The 20120-nt window shown below is 39.4% G+C and overlaps 1 protein-coding gene across 3 annotated transcripts in view; it reads right to left on the reverse strand.

The window, feature by feature from the left end:
• The window catches only part of TOX3 (TOX high mobility group box family member 3), a 114083-nt gene that overhangs the window by 15916 nt on the left and 78047 nt on the right, over positions 1–20120 (reverse strand). For all 3 annotated transcript variants that reach the window (XM_070062678.1, XM_051846759.2, XM_070062677.1), the window contains exons 2-3: positions 14770–14835; positions 10543–10797 (exon numbers count right to left, since the gene is read on the reverse strand). In XM_070062678.1, coding sequence (XP_069918779.1) covers positions 10543–10797; positions 14770–14835 — 321 coding nt within the window. The remainder of the gene's footprint in view (positions 1–10542; positions 10798–14769; positions 14836–20120) is intronic.

A 20120-nucleotide genomic window follows, 5' to 3' on the forward strand; every position in this document is an offset into this window, starting at 1 on the left:
TTCCCATTTAACACCAAAACAACTTTCTGAATTGGGTATTATGGCTTTTGGAGAAATAAGAGTGACTCCTTAGGGACTGACACCTGCACAGTGGTTAAGATGCCACTTGGGAGATCCACATCCAGTATCAGAGAGCCTGGTTTCGAGTCTTGGCTGCACTTCCACTCCCAGCTTCCTGCAAAGGCATACCTTGGGAGGCAGCAGGGGTAGTTCAGTACTTGGGTCCTTGCCACCCACATGGTGGATGAGTACCACTTTGGTCTGGCTCAGTTCTGGTTGTTGTGGGCTTTGGGAAGTGACCTAGCAAGTGGATGATCTATCTCTCTCTCTAATAAATAGATATATAATAGGTATATTTTTAAAAAGAGTGACTACCTAGGCCACCAAGCTACCCCAAGGGAAAAACTGTGCTCCAGAGGACCGTGGCACCTCAAGTGGACCCGGGCACGGCACAGAGAAAGGTGAATGGCTCCCAGGCTTCCTACCACCGTCAACCCCCTTTAATTAAATCAACTCCGTCTCCATTTGTTTTGTAATTGCAAATTCCTTATGCCATTTCACTACCTCCAAACTGGGTTCGATTCTCTTTCTGTTATTCTTCCATGTGGGGCCATCACAAAAGTCACTGCTGAAAAGTATCAGTGATGCGGCCAAAGCCTTGCCAAAATTCAGAGTCCTCCAGGGTCTTCAGACCCAAAAGATGTTGACCTCCCCCCTCCCTCCTCCACCCGGATCTCCCACAGGACAGGACACCAAGGACTGTGAGAGGCTGCTCCACGTAATCGACACATCAAAATGTGTGAGCATTTAGCAGGCCCCCCAGTCATCCTATAATAACTTCCTGTGAGTGAGGATTAAATTATAAGAAGATTAATGGTCAAAGTGTCTCTGTACAAATCCCAGCTCCTTTAGGGCCACCAATTATTAACACCTGCCTGGGGGACCTGACAATCCCTAACAGCGCCAATCACTTTCCATAAAAAAGATGTCACCTTTAAAAGATGTTTCTTTTGGTCTTAGGATTCTCACTTAAAGAGAGAAAGAGGTCATATCAGTTTCACAATATTTGTTGGGCACCTACCTTGTGCCCGGCCAGAGAAGCTAATACACCAATTTTTGCATCTATGAAAACCAGGCATCTATTATTATGTGGTTCTTTTAAACGTTAAGCCAAACAAAATTTCAACTGAACTAACAAGTTTACCAAACTGTAAGCCAGAGACACTTACCCGTGCTCTTCCAAATGGCTCAGTTTTTCCCACGGCACAATAAGGAAATGTACAACCACGAATATAGCCCGAAGGAATTTAATGTGCTTTTGTAAATCATTACCTCTCACTTACTAAAATTAAGTCTTGAAAGCTTTAGCAATGATCACTTAAAGGCAAATAAAGCCAATAGTGGGTGATAACAAATTGCCACTATCATATTCCTACAATAAGAGCTGAACACGGGGAGCGTTTTCAACTCCTTTCCCGATTTTTAAAAGTCAAGGATTTTATTATTTTGATTGACACATATATTTGTATGCATTTATGAGGCACAATGGAATGTTTTGATTTGTCTAATGATCAACTCGGGCTAATTAGCAAATCTATCATCTTAGCAAAAAAAAAATTGGTTACTGGTGGAGAATGGCTACATCAGAGATGACAGTGGAGCTGACTTCAGAGGAGGAGGAGCCAATGAAGGAGGAAATGTTCCTGGTAGAGGGAACGCCAGATGCCAGGCTTGAGTGGGAGGGAGCCAGGTGTGCCTGGGAAAGGCTCCTGGAGATCTGGGAGCAGGGCAGGGAAGGGGAAGAGTGAGGAGGGAAATGCAATGGACCATGGAGATGCAAGGGGCCAGATCACGTAGGATGGGGAGCACCCGGGATGCTTCCCCAAAAAGCTGACCCACTGTACTGAGAAAGGCAGAAGCTAACTGAGTCAGAAAAGAAGGCAGAGCGTCCCAGGCCGAGGTAACCCGTGCCGAGCCTTGAGCCTGGGGAAGTGCACTGTGGATAAGGCAGTGAGAGGCCAGCGTTAGTAGGCAGGAAAAGCAAGGCTGGCGGTGGGGCTGGAAAGGCAAGTGATGGCCATAAAGCAACAGGTTTTATAGCCCCTGGCAGGAAGTCTGGATTCCAGTCACAGTGCAGAGGGATGCCATTGACAGTTTGCAGGCATGATGCCTATCTGGTGGGGTTGATCGTTCCAATAAATAGCACCTAACCTTACTACATGGGCAACTCATCTAAAGCAACTGTGGATGCTTCCATTTAAATTTAGATGTATAGCCTGACACCACAATCTATGGTTTGAGGAGGGCCCCAAGGTTTAATTTTTGCCATCACAGAAGGTCATTAGGAAAGGTAGCCTTGGACCTATGGGAAGGACACTGCCGTCCAACTCTTGACCTCTAAGTAGAACTGATGCCCGAGATGTCCAACAAAGCCTTAGGGTTTGTCTATGTCTTGCTGTGGGTGGGGGAAGCTCAGTTGAGGCTTGCTTCTTTCTCTTCCTGATGAAAGAGCTCTTTGTCTTTTAATTTTTTTAAAAAAAACAGGAAGTCAATGAATGGATATTTCTGGTAGCAGGCCCTCATTTTCTTAAATTGCCAGGAACCCAGTCTATCATTGAACACATATCCTTGGAGCGAACTGTTACCATCTGAATGATTTTTATATTATAAGGAAACTTTGGATCACTAACATACACAAAAAGCAAAAAGCACTTGTGACCCATGGAATTCCAAACAAATACTCAGAAAAGAGTAAAACCATTGCAATCCACTGTAGTCCTGGGGCCTGCCTGAGGCTCAAGGCATGAGTTCTGCTTTCTCTTATTGAAGAAGGGCAAATGAGAGGTGTGAAATACATACTAGTCCCAAACTGAGACTCTCCTTGAGTTAATCAAGAGCAAAGGAAAACAGAAAGGTGAAAACCTTCCTTACTGTGCAAATCATCATGTTATATTACCATGTCAATACTTCATATAAAGATATATCTCTTGGTGTGGGTGGAGAAGGGGGAGTGGACACAGTTTGCCCTTATTTTTTTAGTCAAGATAGTGCTACCTGTTCTGCATATTTAAATCTTCTCCTCTGCACTCCTTCGCTCAGGGCTGGAGCTAGGTGGCGTTTATTTTTGTGTTGTATACTTAATTACACAACCTCTGGCATTGTTTCTTTTGAAAACATAAGCTATAATCTTTCAAATGGATTTCTCATTTTAAAATCTATACCTTGCTAGTCTGGTGCACCTATTTTTACTCATGACAACAGTGCTTACTTTCACCTGGTTTGACTTCAGCACCAAAGATTTCTGTAAACATAATATGCAAATGTGTTTAATGCAACAGTTACAAATAAATGTTCTTTGTAATGATCCAATATTAGGTTTTCGTAATAGAGGATAACATCCAATTAAGAAGCAAATAATCCCAATATGTTAGAGAGCGTGACTAAATCTATTTTCACTGTGCCAGTTTTTTAATCAATATTTCTTGAGAAATAGAGTCATTAAACAATTATCTGTAATAGGAATTACTTTGTATTAATAAATATCAGAGTGATGACAAATATGAAGTTCAGGCCAGGAATTTTATGCTCAATTATTGAGTTATGTCCTATAACAAGGTCAAAATCTCGCTTCCAAATTAACAGCAATCAATCAGATAGTTATGCATAGTTACTTTATTTCTAACCTCAACAGACCCCAAAACAAATTTAGTGACGCCAAATGCATACCAATGATAATTACAGTCCTGCATACCAGCAAGTTTTTGTTCATCAAAATATCTGCCCTGAAATAGATAATTTTTACTTAATAACAACTCTCAGAGTTATAATCAAACATACCCACACTTGAAAGTTTTGTAAAAAACAGTCTTCCCTAAAGTTAATTAACAGTTTCTTGGCAAAATAAAATTTTCGAGTTTATTATCAAACACTTAATGGTATTTTACTCTTGTGCCCTGTAACTCCTTTGTTTTACCACTGAGTCAGTTCCATGCTTATTTTAGTTTAGTCCTAAATTAAAATGTTCATGAGAAATTTCACCTTTACAGCTGTTAATCTTTTAAACCCCCCTGCCCTTCCATTTCATCTAGCAGTCAAGGTATGCACTTAAATACATTTTTATCATTTTCCTCTCATTTATTCAAATATTGAACAAGGAAAATATTTATTGAGAGCCTAGTGTAGGCCAGCCCAGTGACAATCTCAGGCCTAGGATAAAGCTGGGAGCCACCAAGAAGGGTTAGGGCCTGCCTTCTCAGGGCTCATACTCAGGAAGAGAGACAGGCAGTAAACAAACTAAAGAGACCAATTCAAAGGAAAGCTGGGCACTCTGGCCTCAGAATCAGCCCTTAAGGCATTAGGATCTGTCTAAAAAGCCCATGAGAGTTTCTCAGGCATAGAAAGCCAAGGCACTGTGGCAAAAATAAATGACCTAAATGGAAGATCTCTGTGAGTGAGATCCCAGCGGAAAGAATGGGCCATCAAAGAAGGGGGTACCTTTCTCTGAAGGGAGGAGAGAACTTCCACTTTGACTATGGCCATGTCTGGGTAAATTCAAGAGGCTTCCATAGCCTTGGCAGCTCATGAGTGTCAATTGTTAAATCAACAATGGGAGTCCACTATACACTTACTCCCCATGTAGGATCTCTGTCCTTAATGTGTTGTACTATGTGAATTAATGGTAAAACTACTACTAAAACAGTACTCTATTCTTTGTGTGTCTGTGTGGGAGCAAACTGTTGAAATCTTTACTTAGTAAATACTAAGTAGATCTTCTGTATATAAAGATAATTGGAAATGAATCTTTATTTTTATTTTTTGACAGGCAGAGTGGACAGTGAGAGAGAGAGAGAGAGACAGAGAGAAAGGTCTTCCTTTACTGTTGGTTCACCCTCTAATGGCCGCTTTGGCCGGTGTGCTGCAGCGGGCGCACCGTGCTGATCGGAAGCCAGGAGCCAGATGCTTCTCCTGGTCTCCCATGCAGGTGCAGGGCCCAAGCACTTGGGCCATTCTCCACTGCACTGCTGGGCCACAGCATAGAGCTGGACTGAAAGAGGGGCAACCAGGCCAGAATCTAGCACCCCGACCGGGACTAGAACCCGGGGTGCCGGTGCCGCAAGCGGAAGATTAGCTTATTGAGCTGCAGCAGGCCTGAAAATGAATCTTGATGAAGAATGGGAGAGGGAATGGGAGATGGGATGGTTGCGGGTGGGAGGGAGGTTATGGGGGGAAAAAGCCACTAAAATCCAAAAGTTGTACTTTGGAAATTTATATTTATTAAATAAAAGTTGAAAAAAAAAAAAACAAAGGAAAGCTGGGAATCAAAGGAACCATGGTAAGGGTACACAGGGTAACTCTGGCACCTCTAAAACCCATTTGAGCCATCACATCTGTTTTGTTTGGGATTCTTAGTGATGTGAAATAGTGTCTCTCATCTCTGAACCACCGCTAAGTACTGATGGTGCCCAACTATGGTGACACATTCTATAAAGAAGACCCAGGAAGATAGACCACAGTGTAACTTCCTAATAACAAGTTCCCTTATGTGTCATAAATCCAACAAGCAGTCCCATCTCACACAGCCTGACAGCAAAGTGGGCTGAGCTGGAACACAGTCCTACTTCAACAAATGAGCCTAAAGTTCCCTTGACCTTAAAGACAGCGCCCATGTGTGCAGGGTCAGTAGTATCTACAGGCCAAGGAAAAAGAATATTTATTTTAAGCTCTGGGACAAGGCTATTTGCTTCCCAAAGAAAGGCAGCTCATACAAGTATCTGTGGCCTCAGTATTTGGGACAGATAACTGTCAGGGTATAGTAACAGCTGAATTATAGCTGATTTTTCTGATGATGAGCATATTCAAAGCAAAAATGAGACATGAATGTTTGTATTACATGGAGTAGGTTATGGTAATCGAGAAAGCAGTCTCATAAATAGTATAATCAATCTCTATTAAGAATCTTCAGAAGCACTTAGTAGGTACTCAACCAATATATGCTGAAGATTAATCCAGCTTTGATGTTATAATTTAGACTCGGCACAGATTGGTTCTCATCCACTCACATGCTTTGCTCACGTAAGTTGTGCCTTTTCTACTGTTAACTTATAGTAAAAATACTTCTTGGCCGTAATTTGACCAAAAATAAACACAGCTGAGGTCCTCATTTGATGTGTGTGAGACATTGTGGGTCCCTCCAATGGCTGAATGGTGATCATCCTGGCAGCCGCTGTTGACAGTGGCAATGGACATGTTCATTGCTATAATCGGGGCTTGTTGTAATAGGACGTTCCACACATTAAACACATTAATGACCCATGAAATAACGGTTTTATCTGTAACACATTAAGCAACGTTGCTAAAAACAATGTATTAATTGAAAGTCTGTTATTTCTCTTAATGTAAGGGTTTTTTTTTTTTTTAAGTATAAAATGGCATGAAAGTCGTTCTGTAAAACCAAAGAAAATTTCCAAAATGGGGCCATGCCAAATGATCATATGAAAACTAAAAACTTTGACAATACGTTTGGTAATTCAACATGCATTATTTTGATAAATTCCCATTTGTCGGATAAAAATAATGAATGGATTATGATTTAAGGGTTGTATAAATATTTTGAGAGCTCATAATTTTCTCCTCTGCATCAGTATCTTTTAGAAGGACTTTTTTCTCCCTCTTTTCCTTAACAGGTTCAGATACTACCACAGTCAAATAAACCTCCTTTACTTCCATCATTTTCAATTTCCTAATACTACATTCAGTATTACTACAGCACCAGTGTAGTATTTCTATAAATGTGCGCTCTCACAATTAAATCCAAAGCAATATCAAAAATAAAATGTCAGAACTCTAAACTTGAAATATAACGTATGAAGAAAAAGTGTGTGTATTATCAGTGTGTTTTATAAATTCTCTTTTGGGGGGCACAGGAAATATCAGACTAGAGACAATTATTTTACTGTCTGTTTCTTAGATATCAAAGAGAATTCTGAAATTCATCAAAGCTAACCTTCTGTTATGTACAACAGGCTAAGCTGAAAAGAATGTTAACAAGTTCAATTTTCATTCAATCAGCACTACTGCTCTCTGAAATGTTTCATTGCAGGAAAGAAATAAAAATAATCTATATGGTAATTATGAGGATGAATCCCCCAGTAACTTTCAGCTACATGAAAGGTCAGTTCTATTCAAGATATTTTATCAGTCCCCTGCACATACTCCTGTCCTGTCATTTTAAATCTGAACAGCATTTTATTTTCCCATTTACAGCTACCTGCAGAATTAAGTACTTAAGCCAAATAAGAAAAAAAAAAAAGAAATGTTGAATGCTGGCAAAGGCTATAATAGCATAGAGATAAATCGTTCATCTGCTCTCTCTCAAGCCTCTGGGGCTGTAGATTTTTCTTCTCCTGGTGCACTGTGGGTATTCAAAACTTGTTCAACATGATTTCATTTCATTTCAGGCACTGCCTGAGAAAACTAAATTACAGAATCAATCATACAGAAGGTCAGAGTGAGACTTCATTACAAGTATTGCATGCTTGCATGAATATCTTTCATTTATGACTGACCCAATATGTCACAATAGCTGTCTAGTAAAAATAATCCACTTTCTGAAATTGATGTACTACTGATGTCAGTGCTACTCAGCAGGCTGGGCAGATTATAGAGAGGTGTTAAAAAAAAAAAAACCCTTTGGAGTGCACATTGTAGATTTTTAGAATTGCAATCTTTTGTAGATTAAAATAATTTCCAGAAGATCATCTGCACCGATGATAATGCTTGGGGGTAACAAATTTTTCACCAAAATGTACTGTTGATTTTGACTTGCCAACCACATCCTGTTCGCGAATATACGTATCCACGACAAGCAAATCAAGGTTGTTCTTTGAAGTCACAAATGCATCCACATTCAATTTCTCAGCAATTCGCTTTCGAATACTAGGGCATTATTTGCATATTTTGAAAACGTGCATGCTAATCATTGGACTCTTTTTAATCCCCCTCCCCTTTTTGTTCCTGCTTTCTCTTTTTAAATATAACGGCATAAATTTAAGGAAGATAAACACGTTGTGCTTCTTGCCAACAATAATGCAGCTAATCAGTTATGTGACAAACTGTCACTCTTCCTATAAAGGAACACGGAGGCCGCTCTGAAAAGCGGCGTCAATGCAACATAAACAAGCTGGCTTTTCTCCTTCTAGGAGAGTCTTAATTCACCATAGCAATCCTTAACAGACAGCTATATTCATTTGGATAATAAAACTTCTCACTTGCATAAGGTATGAAATATCCCGCGTGTACTGGGAAGCTGAATGCATGATGTATAAAGTCTTATTTATTATTTTTCTGGTGACCTTCCTAAGGGAAGTCTCTGAGGAGGCTTCGGTGGAGTATTATGATGTAGCCAGCCAACTCGCTACCCGGAGGGAGATATAGAAGAACCTTGACATAACCTATTTTTAACCATGCCTCTGGCGATTCTGAATTCAAGTTTATAGGTGAACATGTCAGGTAGTACATAGAACAAAGCCCGCGACACATTGTATTCATCATAATTCTGTCCCAGTACATTTTATTTTTTCCAACATTTGTGATTCAAAATCCCGTGACATTTCTTCAAGGTGAAATTCTGCTCGAATTTTCAACAAGATGAGTTTGTTTCAAGCCAAAATAAATATCATTTAGGTTCAGCAAAACTTCAAAAAGGCACCAAGAAATGTGATGAGGTCCATGTAAATACCATGGCAACAGCTGCACTTAGCTAAAGTCCCCATACTTCGAAAAATCAATGAAATAATTCCACTGCGTTAGTGATTAGCCATACATTACAAAAGAAGCATTAAACATCGAGTCCTCTCTCCTAACGCCAGTCCGTGAAAGCATTGTTCTTTAACTGTATGTGAGTATCATAATTATTTTATGATTCCATCTTTAGTTCTTTCCAATATAGTAAATTCAATTGACCATGAAATGAAATTTCATAGTCAAAATGCCTCCTTTACACTTTTTTATAGCAGCAATAACAGTTTTATAGCTTTAAGGCAAGGTAATTCATCAGATGTTTAATTTAAAGGCAGATTCTTATATTATTAATAAATATTTACCAATTTAATAAAGTACACATTTTAGCATACATTATATGGTCTTTTAACTATTTCTGCAACTTAAATGAGCATCGCCTAGCAGCTATGAGTCACAGTGAACCACCGCAGACTCCCCTGGCGACGGAGGACTCTTTGTATTTTTATTTTTTTCCTGGCACAACATTGCATGTCTGACTATAGAGGAACAGAGGACAGAACCCTCCTTTCCAGTGTCAGAGGGACAAAAATGTAAGGAAGTCCACAGGAAACAATTATTTGCGATATGGAGTAACGTTTATGAATACTTAATGATCATTTCCTGGCTGTTCACTGCATTCTTTTCTGACCAAAAAAAAAAAAAAAGTAAAAAGTAAAAAAAGCCTGATGTTCAGCTCAAACACAAAAGATCACAGGCAAAGAAAATTATGTTGCTGCAATCCTATTTGGGAAAGTAATCTTATATTTCAGAGACCATGCTGAATCTTTGCACCACTAATCCACTACATATTTTGCAATCATATGTTGTTATCTGGGGAATTAACAATGAAACCAATAAACATCACTGGCATGGTCCTAATGTGCAGAGAAATATGTAAACAAGCAATAGGATTTGTTTTGCGTTATACCAACACATCTGTTTCATTTTTATCAGGGTTTAAAGAAAAAAAAACCTATAAACTATTAATCTTGTTTTAAAATGTCTGCTTAATACCTCACCTAGATAGACACAAATGCATTAAATACTACAGTGGGGGGAGAACACCCATCTCCGCGGAGGAGTTTAAAATGCTTAAGCAGATTTACTCTGGCGATGGCTGACTATAACTGCACACTAAGAAAAATAGAACCAAAATTATTGCATTAGTAATCTTGGCCCTTACGAGTGTCTTATTCATTGTTTACAACAATAAATAACTCAGTTAGGTATGTTTCACACAATAACCCATTCTCTATTCTCCTCTGCTGGTTATAAGCAATAATTTTCCCCCTTTCTCTCTATCACAGTTTGATATTTCATTTGAGGCAGGAGCAAATCACATATCAAAAACGTTATGTTATAATCCAACATATCCAAAACACCTAGACACCTTATAAGGGCTTCCATTTTTAAAATCTCACCTGAGCCAGCTTTCAACTCAAGCACACTTTTGTGCGAAACCAATGGCAAGCGGAGATTGGCTACTTCCAAACCAATGAATCAGACTTTTGAAAAATGATTTCTGATCACAAGGATCTTGTTCATCATCCTCTTCCATATGACTGCCACCCAGCCCAATACCCTCTGTTCAATACCAACGACTGATCCAGTACTGTCCCTCTGTTTCAATGGAGCTAGGAATAACTACCTACATATCCACCAGTAGACAGGCCAGAGCATCTTTCCAGATATGCATCCTCAGGTCTTTACTATGATTAGTGCAAATGACAAAAAATTCTTTCAAGCAATAAATGTGGAGCCTACCATATGCAACCCACTGCTATGCAGCACGCCATCTTGTTCCGCGAGATTTCTTGAGATTGTAATGGAAGGAAGATCCAGGCTTTGAGGGGGGAACTGGGGTGTGAAGTCGCTTCCCTGGGAAGGCAATGGATCGCTGAGAGCTTGAAAGGGGAGCAGTACATCGGGCATGCCCAGGGTGGGGTCTGATTCTGGAGGAGGTGTGATGGGTGGGATTTCAAACTCTTCATCCCCAAGGCTTGGCGTGTGGAATGTGTGCTAAAAGAAAACAAAAGACAGATAAGAGATAAGAGATCTCCACATTCTGTTCCTGCACCTCACTCCTTGGAGGAAAGAAAGACTTGACATGAAAACACTCCGCATCTAGGCTAAATATTTATTTCTCAAATGAAAACATCTTAAACACAGATTTCCATAAAGTTTTGCTGATCATTCTGATTAAAGATTTAAGTCTCATTATCATATGGTTTTAATGGAGTATCAGTATTAACAGTTTTTTAATGCGCACTTAATTAGCAACATCTGTCTTTGTTGTTAGTTGGAGCATCAGCGACGTTAGATTTGGCTATATAACAAATTGCCACTTTATTGATATGTTAGCGAAACAGCTCAAACCGCTTACACCATCCACATGCTTCATAAAATGCTCACGATGTTGTGGTACACACGCACACCACATTAATCCAGACGTGAACATTACACATATTTACTTTCTGCCACAACCTATAAAACAAGTGATATTAAATTTGTGGTTTGGTTTTTTTAATTTCCTTATTGCTATACTCCCAAGTGCAATGAATGCCTCTATGGAAATTGTTACTGTTTGTAATACAATGTTTCATATAAGGATGATGATGGCTCATATTAAAAGGTGCCACTGTTTTTATTTAAACTATAAGGAGGGTTATTTACTTTTATATGAACATTTTAATATGTATTTATTAGAACATTTTCTACCAGTCTTGAACATTTAAAGACTATCAAGAGAGCACAGAATTATACTGATATACTAATTACATGGATGCTCACTAACTTAAGCCAATATTACATTGCAAGACCTAAGTAAATTTTAATGCATGGTTTTTCTTACTGCTACCGAGAATCTCAAAGGTGGTGTTTTAAAAGAGAGTCTGGTGATACAAATCAAGGCTGCCTTGTTCAACCACTTTGTCTCTTTGGATTGTTTTCAGGGAAAGGGGGATGTTAAAGGATCAGGATTTTCTGTTTTCTCTTCTTTAGTGGCGAGAAGGGGTTGGGTGCCATGCAGATAATTTTTATTCCTAGCCCAGGAGGTTAAAGTTGTAAGTTCATTTATTATTAAGAGTATTTGAAAGAATGAACTGGTGCAAGATAATTTGAGTCTGCTCTTATTAGTTAAGAGAACTAATTAAGAGCTGAAAATCATCATTCTTCAAACTATCAATGATGATACATCAGCCACTTAGAGAAAAGAGTAACAAACTCAAGAAAGAAAAAAAAAAAAGCAACAAAAAACATCTCTTGCATATAGAACCTGTCAAATGGTATTTGCATCTCACCAGAAAGAAAGAGGTCACGAGCTATGGGAGTCCACCGTGGGACAATCAAACATCTTGAGGTTCTTAGCAGACTCAACGTGCGCAAGGCATTGCCGCGTGATAACACATTTGAAAGCCAGAATGAAATATGAGACTTTCTGTGACATAGCTCTTCTAACCAAAAACCCCAAAGATCACAGTTTCTGACTCTGGTACCCCGAGTTCTCAAACACAAAGGGATGACTTGGCCACAAACATCGTTGGCTAATGAACGTAACCCTGCGACTGTGCTTGCCGTTACTTTGGCACTAATGTGGTCTAGTAACAGATGCAACTGTAATTTGTGACTCATTTGCTACCCCATTACTGCTTAATGAAATCTAACATATCACATTAACAATACGGATAAACACTCATTCTTGATATGTGGCATTTGGCTGTTTTCATTACCACTGTAATTAACACTTGAAATATTATTTCAATAAATATTTAAAGTACTTTAAAAATGGTCAGGGTAATCATGACACAGACAGAAAACATAAAGCAAATGTGTGAATTTCAAACTCAGGATATCCTAATCCCTGTAGTGTTATCTCCAGGACAATATCTATGTGAATTGGTTTCAGGCACAATTTAGACTTTACAGCATGTGAACCTAAACTCTTCCTGAATTAGTTTGCACCCATTAAAATGTGAAAAAACCAAATAAATTTACTTTTAATGCAGTGATTGGGAAATTAGGCACACGCTAGAAGGCAGCGCATTAACATTTACTTGGGCTTTATTTTTCGTTCAAGAAAAGATGTATAGTGAAATCACTGCATACGATTACCTCTTATGCTCTAGCATAAAGCATGTCTCTTGCAAAGCAGGCCAAATTAAGGAGGTTTTCATTTTTGTTTTTGTTAATGAAGGAGAGATATATCATATATAATGTGTCCCAATGGTATAATTCTTTAAGAGGCAAATTAATTTTAGGTTAGAATTTAGTATGTTACTATGTCCTAGCCTAATAAGACAATACAATAAAAATAACACTGTTATGTATTACCAAGAAAATGCTCAAATCTTACCTCTAAAGAGAGGTAAATTATTAAATATAGACCTAAAGTGTTTGTCATGCAAAACGCTGAATATCTGAGATTATAAACAAACCATGTACGGCATCATGGCATCAACAACAACAAAAAGACACCAACTTCTGTAACTACACCGTATGATAAATATCAGAGTGATCATTTAGAGCTTGTATGATTATTTCTTATAGATACTGGCTCTTCAGTGTTTACCTTGAACATGTTAAAGTAGTATGTACACGGTTAAATACCATCTGTACTGAAATGTTCAAAACATTTGTTCCTTTTGATAAAAATGCAAATCTGGAGAACTGTTGTATCAACATATAACAGCCAATGTCTGACACGGTGAATTATCACAGCTGGAATTAAATTGTCTCTGAACAGCTGCTGGCAGTAGAGCTTTCATCAATGTTTGATTCAAATGTAGGGAAAAAAAATCCTACAGAATGAAACATCATGTTGTCCTTACAGATGGGGTTTGTGTTCATTATCACAAACAACACAGCAGCCAGTGCCAAACAATACTCCCTTATCTCCCCTGTCTTCTTGCTTAGAGAGAGGATGGTCACTGTAAAAATGATTAATCTAGGGATGCCCTTAATTCTGGATTCCCCATTTATTCTAATAATTTCTCAAAGTTAATTTCTTTCGTATCACTTGCTTCCCTGTACCAAGATCATTTACAAAGCCATTATTATTTTCATTCTCTGGGGTCAAGCTAGTTCAGTCTCCTATATCTGAATATATTTGGAAAATGAAGACTTTTTATTACATAAACCGCAAGAGGAAAGATTCCACTTGGAACAATTTCACTTGTGTTTGTTCTTGCTTTAAAATCTTAAATCTCACGCAGTCTACCATTTTTCCGAAGACATTTTCTTGCTCTGATCAAGATCAAGGACTTTCTGGAGGACAGTCCGATAGACCAGGCAGCAGTCCTAGGTCAGTAACAGGAAGCACCATAAAAACAGCAACAAGAAGCGAATGTTTGTCTCCTGTGTGCACCTGCACCTGTAAGCTGAAGGCAAACCCAGAGCCAGTGTGGCACCGTATTGAGAGGCCATCAACCAGTTTTCCTAGCTAAGGCCTTGGCGCCTGCCCATTCATTCATTCACTTGTAAAGATTTATTGAGCACCTACTATTGCCAGGCACTGTACTATGCTAAACAAGCCACCCATTTCACATTACTCCCTCAAAAACCCAAGAAACTATAACACTGCTCTGCCTCAGGGGTTCACAAACCATGCAACTTAATGAAATTAAGATTTGCAATGATCTTTTCTATTAGAAGTTTCTTCCAGGCTAGTTCACAAAATAATCATTGGCTTACATAGAAACCTAGGGTATATGTGTGCATATATTTTAATAGACTTCCTTAAGCACAAGTATTTACTTTTGTTTGCATCTATGTCTTTTTCACCAAGAAATAGGTGGGAAATGACTAATATTAACAATAGCCTATGGACAAGTGGTACAGGCATGTGAAGTTATTCTCTTTTTCTCCTTCAGAGCCATGACCTGGTGCCATCTAAGGGAGTGTGAGAAGTTTTATACCTTGCTTTTCCCTTTAAGCCTATTAAATTATCTAAATCGCATGCAAAACATGAACCGACACATTAAGACTGACACCTACCTCACCCGAAGCAAAGAAAGCGTTGTTTGCCTCAGCCATGTTCATGTAGTTATTATTATTTCCAAACTGAAAGAAAACAGATTGGTTTATGTTTAGATGGGGAGGCATGATAAAGATCTCTGGTTGTTTACCTAATACTCAGGTGTGACCTGGAAAGCATATTCATGCCACAAGATTAAGAGAGGGTTTTACCAAGATCAAATTCGAAATACGACAAAGGTTTCAAAGCACTCTACTGTACTGTCAGCTAGTTTCCCCCGAAAATAAAGGGCTGAGTTAAGCTAACTCAATCATTCTGGAAAACAGTTTTGTTTCTCATTGAGACTAATAACGAAGAGAGACAACTACAAACATTTGGCCAAATGGCCACTAGGACGTGTTGCCTCTGCATCTGGCATTGTCAGAGGTTAGAAGGAATAGAGTTTCCAAGAAAATCACCTTGACACATTTTGAAGCATGTTGGGAATTTGTAGCTCTCTTTTCAAGAACAGATGTCACAAGTGTGGGTAGGTGAAAATGTGCATTAAAGGGAATAAAATTCGATTCCCAGGACTCAAATTCTATTTTCCAGGGAATGGGGTGTGGCATGAATATAAATAAGACTAAAGAATTTTTTTTAAATCTCCAAACAGAGCTTAGAGCGATATCTATACCCATCAGAATCGCTGAAAACAGTGGTATTTAATCTCTCAATGTAACACTAAGTGCAAAGAGGTTTAGAAACTAAGCGGGATCCTATGAACACAGCAATTTTTATTTCATTCCCTAACACAATAGCCCATTCATATCATCACAAATAAGACTGTATCAGCATTTCAGACCTAAGCTCTTTACTTCTAAGGGACTTGCTATCAAAATGTAAAACTTGGATTTTGGCAGAAATGTATTTTCAGGTTCAAATGGTATAAGTAGGCACATTTTGTTGCTTTAAACATTCTGTTATCAGTCTGGCAATATGGAAAAGCTCTGAGCACAATTATCTAGAGTTATATTATTTTCATGATTTCAAACAGCCGAAGAATGTCCTTTTAATAAAGTGCATCATTCTCCTCCTTTAATGCATCAAATAGAATATAGGTTTAGTCTCCAAAGGGTGAAATTTATATTGCCACTCTATAATATAAAAACAGCTAGTAATTATGTAAGGCACAATATTCTGAGGAGATGGATGGATGGATGGATGGATCACGGATGGAGAGAAATAGGTAGATACATAGATACAAAAGCAGAGAGATCGAGGGAATAAATAGAACACAGATATAGATCCACAGATATGGAAGTCCCACATAATCCTCCTCTCAATAAACTGACAAACACTTCTTTCCAGGGGGCTCTTAGCCCCTGACTCTGAACCTATAGGACGCGTGCAAGCAGCAGGATTGACAGGCTGCACTTTATCATGTCAGGGATCCAAGAACTAAGCAGGATTTATACAAAAGACTAATAGTGCCAGAGTGCTGTTATGGCGTCCAGAAGCACAATCCCACCCTGCAGAACGACACCTAGCGCGCACAACGAGCGACCCGAAAGGCTCTTGGTGAGCACTCGGATTCATTTGGGTAAACATCCTCATAAGGATTGCTGAGAGGTATGTGAGCACTTAGGATGGATTGTTTTTCCCGGAGTCCCTGAAGGCCTGTGGTATCAAAGACATGCACATGGGTGTCTGTGCGCACACATAGCACACATACTTTTCCCATTTTCCCAAAAATGTTCAATGCACACCAGTAAAACAATGGGTTTCTGTCTTGGGATTGTTGATGAGTTAATGATGCTAAAATTAAAATCTCAGGCCTCCAATGCAATGTTCTTTTAGATATTTATGAGAACTCGGGTATTTCATGTACTAATCCTGGTCCCCCAAATTGCCTAACAGCCTGTATCACAACTTTAACGTTATTTAAATGTAGGTTTTGTTGGGGAATTAGAAATCCATTTAAGGCAAACAGCTCATTATCAGAGAGTATTTTTTTTTAAGATTAAACTCACTTATTATCTAATAGCACCTAAAACAACAAAGAAAAATAAAATGGCTATTTAACTAAGGGCCTAGCCAATTCAAAAAACAAATTAAGCTGAGAGTGAAATAAGAACTGGGTTAGAAATCCTCTTCTGAACAGTTAGTATGCGAATGTAATTACTGAAGAAACTACAGCTAATCAGCTGTGAATTGTATCCATTAATTAGTATTTGCCCCGGAGAAATGAGAAAAATCAGTAACAACGCTGGCACGGCAGCACTGATGAGCCACGAGCGGGCCAAGCTGCGTTTCTCAAGCAGGTGGCTCCAGTGGTCCACGTAATTTGAAAAGCTCTCACCTGAAGGACTGAGCTGGAATTACAAAGCACTCCTTGCATATCTCTTGTATCTATATCAGGCCTTAATTAATGGCTTTTAATTTGGAAACACTTGGCGATCAGGCGGGAACAGTTATAAATCATTTCAAATAGAAGTCAAGGTTTCTGTTCTGTTTGGGTGAAATACCTTGACAAAGGCAGCTTCCAAGAGTGACTTGTTGCAGGCAACTGTCTTCCTCCTGCACAGCTGGCTGAGACCCTGGCTTGGGGTGATAGATTAGGCAGATAAATTGCAGGATGCCCAATTAAGTTTGCTTTTCCATGGCACAATTTTTACATTGTATAAGTACTGCTCATGTTCTGTTTGGGACATACTTATAACTTATACTGAAAAAATGTCTTCTTTATTTGGGATCCAAATCTCATTGGGTGTTGTGGATATTTACGTGCTAAGTGGAGCTCCCCCAAAATGGTGACTAAACTAACCAGAATAGAAGGCTTCCCCTTCAGTGACCTTATCAAGGAAAGCTAGCTTCATTTTATTTATTTGATCTTCAATTGTGACCTACGAATCCTGCTTGACTTGTTCGCTGTTAAGAACAGATCTGACTCTGAGAGAAGTGGTCCTTTGAGAGCAGATCTCGAATATAACGACCTCAGTACAATTAACGTTAAGTGAATGGCACACAATTAGATTTACGTTCTAAGAACAGTGACATCAGGAAACACACTGCACTCAAAACACCTCCAGGTCCATAGCAGAGGGGACTTAACAGTGTTCACCACTGTCTCCCTGAGAATTAACAATGCCTGGCATACTTCAGGCCCTGGGGGTGAAGGTTGATCAAACCTCAACTAGAGTGCTACATAATCAAACATCCTGGGGTCAGCATTGTGGCATAGGGTATTAAGCCGCCTCCTGCAATGCCTGCATCCTATATGGGCATCGGTTCGAGCCCTGGTTGCTCCACTTCTGATCCAGCTCTCTGCTAATGGGCCTGGGAAAGCAGCAGAAGATGGCCCAAGTACTTGGGCCCCTGCACCCATGTAGGAGACCCAGAAGAAGCTCTTGGCTCCTGGCTTTGGCCTGCATCAGTGGCCATTTAGGGAATGAACCAGCAGATGGAAGATCTTTATCTCTGCCTCTCCCTCTCTCCCTCCCTGTAACTCTGCCTTTCAAGTAAATAAATAAATCTTAAAGAAAAAAAAAATCAAACATCCTAACTAGGGTCATTTATCCCTTAGTTCTTACAGTGCTGAATAACAACAATGAGTGCTTAGGTCACTAAAACCCTCTACCTACATTATTTAATCTAATTTTCTAAAACAAGGCTAAATGTAATCTGCTTTCCCAACAGCCAATAAGATCAATATAATTATTACCTCCATTTTCTAGAGCAGTAGACTAAGGGTACTGGGGTCAAGTATGTTGCCCAGGATAATAGATTCTCTTCTACATCACCATCTGTATCAATTACATTCCAGTATCTACAAAAACATGAGTATTTCACTCAGTGATCAGTTCCACCTGAAATTACTGTTCTCTTTCTCAGAGCTGGAGATTCCCGGAGAGTATTTCAAAGTACCTGAGTCTAATAAAATGTTCCTCAGGTACCTTTGGAAAAGGATGCCCTTCTTTCTTCATTTTTAATTAACTAATTAGCTAATTAATTAATTGAATGGCAGAAAAAAAGGAACAGGGAGAGAGAGAGAGCGCGCGCGCACCTCTACCTCCTGGTTCACTCCCCAAATGCCCACAAGGGCTAGGGCTGAAGCCAGCAGCTGGTATTCAACCCAGGTCTCCCATGCAGGTAGCAAGAACCCAATCACTTAAGCCATCACTGCTGCCGCAGGGTGTGTGTCAGCAGAAAGCCGGGACTTGAACTCAGGCATGATACGGGATGCAGATGCAGGCATCCCAACCCATGTCTTCATCCCCAGGCCAAACGCCTGCCCCCTGCGCTCTCTTTGATGAGTCGCAATGGCCAATTCCAACTGCTTGAAAGAGCACAGGCCAGGGGTAACAGCGACCGGGGGCAGGGGCATTCGGTTTCCAGGAGGTGCACTGGTGGTCCTGGGCCCCTGTCTTCTTTGATAAGCTCTAATAGATGTGATCCCCAAAGATAGAATCCCCAAAGATAGCCTTATAAAGCAGAACTAAATTACTCTGCATGTCGAACTGCAGTATCTTAATAATTTCATAAAAGAACATCTTCATTGTACTTGGAGGTAGATTTGCTTTTCCGGCTTGACGAATAATTATAGCTTCAGCAAATACCATTTATGAAGGACATCAATTAAAAAGGAGCATTGCCGGATTTTTTTTTTTTTTTTTTTTTAGAAATGTATTAAAGACGGTCGTGTCCGTGGCCTGTCTGACCGTGTGAAGTGCCACAGTAAATTAATGCAGATTGCTAAGTCTGGCTCATCCAGCAAAGAGCCTGGAAGAAAAGTGCAGCAGCAGAGACAAAATCCCATCTGTAATCACAAGACGAATACTTCAGCCTGATGAGTCCACACAACATCATTTTCCCCGAAATTATTTTGACACCCATGTGAAGAACTGTATAGACTTCTAATAAAGCAGCATTAACTACAGGGTCTCAAACAGCTAAATGGCACAAATTTAATCCTAAAAAAAAAAAGATAATCCTTCGAAATTCTCTTTTCTGTTTTCCCATTAGATTTGTTAGCAGGCACCATCCAATTTGATGCCTCACTACGGACATCTGTCAAGTTGCTTACACAAATGAACTGTGCCATTATGGACCAAGTGTGCTGAGCACAGGCGCACGACGCAAAGCTGTGCTGCAGAATCTACACTCTTGAAGGCTCTGTTCACTACCTCCTGGAAAAAGCTTACCAGAGGTAGGCAAGTCCAACCATTTTCAGCAGTGGTAATCCCTCTCAAGATACAAAACCCAAAGGAGTGAAAACAAGACCAATAGGGCCAGTTATGAGGGGTCTTCAGAAAGTTCATGGAAAAATTTTATTGTGGAAAAACTACACATGGATTTCCGAAAACCTTCCAAATAACCTTTTAATACCATTTTC

This window comes from Oryctolagus cuniculus, chromosome 18, assembly GCF_964237555.1.
Source record: "Oryctolagus cuniculus chromosome 18, mOryCun1.1, whole genome shotgun sequence".
Classification (NCBI taxonomy): domain Eukaryota; kingdom Metazoa; phylum Chordata; class Mammalia; order Lagomorpha; family Leporidae; genus Oryctolagus; species Oryctolagus cuniculus.